Below are 5378 nucleotides of genomic sequence, written 5' to 3'. Positions count from 1 at the left end.
CGGGAACGTGAGCGGCGGCGGCGGTGGCGGAAGTGGCCGGGGAGCCCGGTCCCCGCCGACACTATGGTGAGGGCAAGACGACGGGGGAGCCGGCCGCCAAGGGCCCTCGGGGCGGGTGCTGGGGCAGGGGTGATGCGGAGCGAGGGTGCCATCCGGGCCTCGAGTCCTCCCACCCCCGGCCCGAAGGGGTGGTAACTGAGAACGGGGACGACAGGGGCTTCTCTCAGGACACCCAGCAAGTCGGTCTCAGGGGAACTTGTGACTGACCGAACGTGTAATCATAGTATAGCGGTCTAGCCGCAGTCTTCCCATTTTTCAGGTGGGGAAACAGGCCGGAGAGGAAGGGGACCCACCGAAGGGCCCGGTGAATGCCGCAGAGTGACTTTTCGGGCAGGGAAGTGACTCCGAGTGCATCCGACCCAGTCTGTCCTCATAGATTGTAAAGCTAGAGCGCCAAGAAGTAGAGGGCCGGTGTGCGTTCTCAAATTAAACCAATTTAGGGAATTTCAGGGCTTGTAAGGCCCTTAGAATGCTAGCCGCACAGCCTCCTGTGTCTCTCTTTTTCAGGCTGACAGACAGACCCAGAGAAGGGTTTGCTTCTTCCTGTGTCACACAGTATGTTGTTCAGAGGGAGAGGGGGTATTTTGAGCTAAGGATGGACTAACTGCATCCTCCCAGTTCACAAAAAGAAAAATTGAGGCCCTGACAGGAAGCCTCCGCAGGGCCATGGCGCTCACAAGTTGTGGAAGTTGTAGATCTAACCCAAAGAGTGTCTGTGCCCTCAGCGTATGACGGGGAAACGGAGGTCCACACAGAGGAATTGAGAGCTGGGAGCTTCTTGGGAGAGTACCTGGCCCATCAGCACCTGAGTTGCTCTGAGATGGTTGCTGCACATTTTTCAGAGCCGACCATGAGGGCTCACTAAATTCTCCTGGTCAGTGTAGGGATGGAGAGAAGGAAGCAGGTTCCTCTCTGCTGGAGGGTAGAGTTGGTCTGAGGGACTGGGAGAAACTGGAAGAATGCATCTTTTAAGTTCCATGGAGACAGGATCTTTGTATTTTATCCTCATATAGTTCCAGATCCTAGAACAGTGTGTGTGTGACGTACAGATTCATTCATTCAGCCCGTTCGTGCCTTCTGAGGAGTGTTCAGGAGTGGACAAGGCATGACACACTGCCTGTTCCCTGTGGTCAGGGCAGGGCCGGAAGCAGAGGTGTGGGCGAGGGAGTGGGTGGTCTGCAACAGCTTCCTGAGTTGGGAGCCTCAGGATACCATTAGGTCTAGTCCTGGATTGGTCCAGGCCTGAGGGTCAGACCCCAGGCGTTCTGAGAAAGGCCAGAAAAAGGAGTTCTCATGCCTGAAGCTCTTTTATGACTTTCCTGACTCCAGATGACCCTGTCTCCCGCTGAACTGGGTGTTTGGCCCTTTCCTGTCTCCCTGGCACCTTCAAGTGTCTTCCATCCCCCCACCCCTGCCGCCGCCCCTTCCCCTTGGCTTTCAAGTTCACCGGGATCCTCCCCTTCCCTTTGCCTCTGTCTCCAGCACAGTTTGGGGACAAGGACGTAGAAGGTGGTAAGATGTGACCACTGCTTGGCATTGCTATCCCAATGCCACCTCTCCTTTGAGCAAGAATCCCCCCTGCCCCAAGTGCCTCCCTTGGTGGTGTGTGCCGTATTTGTTCAGAAAATATTTACTGAGTCCTTCACGTGTGCCTGGCCCGGTGTTCAGTGCTGGACAAAGTCCACACCCTCTGAATTTTCCAGTCTAGCAGGAGGCTTGTGGCACTTCCAGTCTAGCCAGGGAGACATAATAAATAAACAAGTTAATTAGAGACTGGCTATGTCCTATAATAGAAACAGCAGAGGGTGGCCCAGATGGAAACCTTGTTCCCTCCATGGGGTTATAATGAGGGCCTGGCCGAGGGAGCAGCCACCAGCCTGGGGAAGGGCACCCCAGGCAGAGGCAACCGAGGAACAAAGCTTGGCCAGCAGCACCGGGCATGGTGTGTGAGGCGCAGAGTGGGCCAGTTTGCTGGACCGTGTCAGGCCTGGCTCTGTGGCCCGCCTAGGGGGCCGGCTGCACAGGCGAGGGTTGTGAGCAGGTGCTGGACCCATCTGTGTCGCAGCCGTATTCAGAGGGCACACTGCCAGCAACAGCTAAGGAGGCTGTGGGTCCTTCAGGGCTGTGCTGCCAGTAGCTGGGACAGGGTGGCAACCTGAGAGGCACTGGCATAGAGGCTCTGTATGGTACTGAAGGACGTCTGTGGGTCCCTTGCTGACAGGCATCAGCCTACTTTCCCCAGCTTTAGCGGGCTCTGGCTCCATGTCTCTGGGCAGGTCCCAACTGCTCTACCACTGGTGCCTCATCTAGAGGGGCCTTGACTGTACTGCTGTGACCCTCCCTCCACCTCTCAGCACTGAGTCCATCTTCATTCTCGCCTTCCAGGGCTAAGCTGGTCCTGTCCTCTCTCTGCTGATCTGGGAGGAGGACCTAGGTGTGTCATCGCCCTGGTCCAGATTCCCATTGTGGGCACAGAGAACAGGCTTGCCCAGCAAAGCGTGAGGCTTCTCCATTGTAAAATACCCACTGGGTGTGTGGCTTGCACACGCGCGGCTGAGCCTCCAGCTCTCCGCACCCGGCAGCATCACACAGATGCATTCCAGAGGAGAGGGCAGGAGCTGCAGGTTGGCCACATTGGGACCCCAACCTGCCTGCCCACCCTCCTCGGAGCAGCCACCTCCTCTCCACGTGGCTCCTTCTTCCTCCTCATCGTGCCTTTCCAGGAAGCCAGTGCAGGAAGTGGGCTTGGGCCTGGCTTCCTGCCGCCCCTGGATCTTCCCCGGGTGGCTCTTAGGAAAGGCCTGTGGGATGTGAGATATCCCCCCCACCAAGCCTTTCCATAGGGAGCCATCCTCTGGGGGTTGAGGGCCCCTTGTGGCCTCCTGAGAGAGGCCTCACAGTCCCCACCACCTGGAGAAGCAGCTGCCCCCTATTGGAGGGTGAGGGTGGGCTGGGACTCCCCTGCCAAGAAGTCCTGGGGCTCAGGCCAACTTAGAATTCCAAAGTTGCTTGGGCAAGGTGTGGTCCTTGCTGAGGCAGTTTCCCATCTTGTGGGGCCCTTGGTCTAGAACCTGGCTATACTGGATAGGCTGTCACTGGACCCTGGACCCAAGCACTGCCACCTGAGTCACCGTTCTGGAGACCCAGAGACAGGCCCCAGTGTATGGGTTGTGATTTGTGTACCCAAAATGAAAAGAACTGATTTTCCCCCCCAGTTACACTGTATGTTTTTTATAAAAAAGAAACTCAGTAATAATGAGAAAAGAACTATCTTGAAAGTTTACCTTATCAGGGGGAGTTATTAAATTCCATCCTTTATCTGCTCTCACTTGCAGTGACCACAGGCTTCTTCTGAAATGTTTCTTCCTCTCACCTGGTGAATTCCTCTATGAACACCCAGCTCAGATGTGGCCTCTGATTGGGAGGCCAGTTGCGCCTGGCCAAATCACTCTTGGTTCAATCAGGGCTGCCCCCTGAAGTGTGGGCTCAGCGTGAGCTGGCTTCTGACAGATGGGGTCAAGTCAAGCTCCGTCTCTCACTAGCTCACTGGTGCCGGGCAAGTTCCTCAGTCTCTAAGCCACAGTATCTCCGTCCATAAAGTGGGTGTGATGATAACCACCTACCATGCCGACAATGAAAGGCCTAGCTAGAGCTGCATGTATTATCCTGGATGTATCTCAGAAACATCAGTGGAGCAAAAAATTCAAGCAGCAGCAGAACCCGTGTGCTGTGATGCTGTTGATAAGCATGGAGGGCTACACCTGGTCTTGTCAGGGGTGGGACTATATGCAGCCTGAGCTACAAAGAAATGCCCGGAATGGTCAGCGCCAAGACCAGAGGGCAGCTGCCTCTGCAGTTGCAGGGGTGGGAGTGTTCCTGAGACTTCTGTCCTAAGCTTGGAGGCAGGTATGTGTCCTGGGCTTGGGCAGAGTTCAGAAGCTGCATTTCTGTCGGGGAATGTGTGCTCCTGGAGTCCCCGCCCTGCCCAGAGGCCAGGGCTCCACAGCGCTGGCTGATGAAACAAGTCATGTGCTTTTGTTTGCCTTTCAGCTTCCTTTGTCACTGCTGAAAACGGCTCAGAATCACCCAATGGTGAGTACATGCTGGTCTGGGATGGCACATTTTAGCGGGGACCAGCCTCAGCACAGGGACAGGGACACTGGGCAAAGGGTGAGGTGCCTCCAGCCAAAGCCACTACCTGCCTGTCCTCTTTTCCCTCTCACATGCGTCAGGACCTGTGTCATTTCTGCTCCTGATCAAAGTAGTACATGCATATTAAAAGTGTCAAATACTAGAGATTCAGAGAAAGTGGAAGCCCCTCTTCGTTCATCTTCCCAACAATTTAACTATTCTTTGATATATACACATTTGGACTTTTAACGTGTGTGTAAGCGTGAATGATTTTTTTAAATGTGGATAAGTTCATGCGATGCTCATTCCCTAAGCTGCTTTTGTCCTTTCGTGATACAGTGTAGTATCTGTCAATATGTTCTGTTGTCTTTTCTTTTTTTTAATTCAGACGTTATTCACATACCATACAATTCAACCTTTTGAAGCACAGTTTAGGGACGTTCAGTACATTCACAGTGTTGTGCAACCACGACCTCTATGTAGTTCCAGAGCAATCCTGTCACCCCAAAAGGTGAGCCAGTCTCCATTAGCAGCTGCTCCCCTCCCCCTCCACCCTCCACCCGCCACCCGCCCCAGCCCCGGGCAGCCACTGATCTGCTTTCTGTCTCTGAATTTGTCTCTGTTCTGGACATTTCCTGTAAGTGGGATCACACAACATGTGGCTTTTTGTGTCTGGCTTCCTTCACTCAGCATGATGTTCTTGGGGTTTGTCCACATTGTTAGCACGTGTCAAAGCTTCATTCCTTACGGCCAGGTGATATTCCATTGTGTGGATACGTCACATTTTATTTATCCATTTGTCCACTGATGATGGACATTTGGGTTGGTACCACTTTTTGGCTTTCCTGAAGATTTTAGCTGCTGGGAACATCCGTGAACACATTTTTCCGTGGATGTATGTCTTCTTTTCTCTCAGGCAGATAGCTGAGTTGATTCCTTTTTTTTCTTTTTTTTTCCCCCAAACTTGAAAGTGATGACTTTACAAATCATATTTTAAATCTTAAAGTGGTTGCCAAGGGAAACGGGCAGAGTAGCTAGAAAATGTCTGCAGCACTACAGAAGGCAGCAGGAGAGCGCATGATGTCTGCCAGGTGGCCGTACGGGGACTCGGCTGTATCGTCCCGCGGGCTCGCCAAGATCTAACCCTTGCCACGTCACTGTCACCCACCAGCAGGAACTTCAGCAGG

The 5378-nt window shown here is 53.7% G+C and overlaps 1 protein-coding gene across 1 annotated transcript in view; it reads left to right on the top strand.

Moving 5' to 3' along the window:
• The first annotated feature begins 6 nt into the window (after positions 1–6).
• LSM4 (LSM4 homolog, U6 small nuclear RNA and mRNA degradation associated) overlaps positions 7–5378 on the top strand; it is a 12039-nt gene continuing 6667 nt past the window's right edge. Inside the window, exons 1-2 of the mRNA XM_007461048.1 lie at positions 7–66; positions 4111–4152. Coding sequence (XP_007461110.1) covers positions 64–66; positions 4111–4152 — 45 coding nt within the window. The 5' untranslated portion in view covers positions 7–63. The remainder of the gene's footprint in view (positions 67–4110; positions 4153–5378) is intronic.

Source organism: Lipotes vexillifer, unplaced genomic scaffold (genome assembly GCF_000442215.2).
Source record: "Lipotes vexillifer unplaced genomic scaffold, Lipotes_vexillifer_v1.1 scaffold469, whole genome shotgun sequence".
Lineage (NCBI taxonomy): Eukaryota > Metazoa > Chordata > Mammalia > Artiodactyla > Lipotidae > Lipotes > Lipotes vexillifer.
The sequence above is the reverse complement of the archived record's forward strand: the minus strand, read 5'-3'. Positions and strand labels throughout refer to the sequence as shown.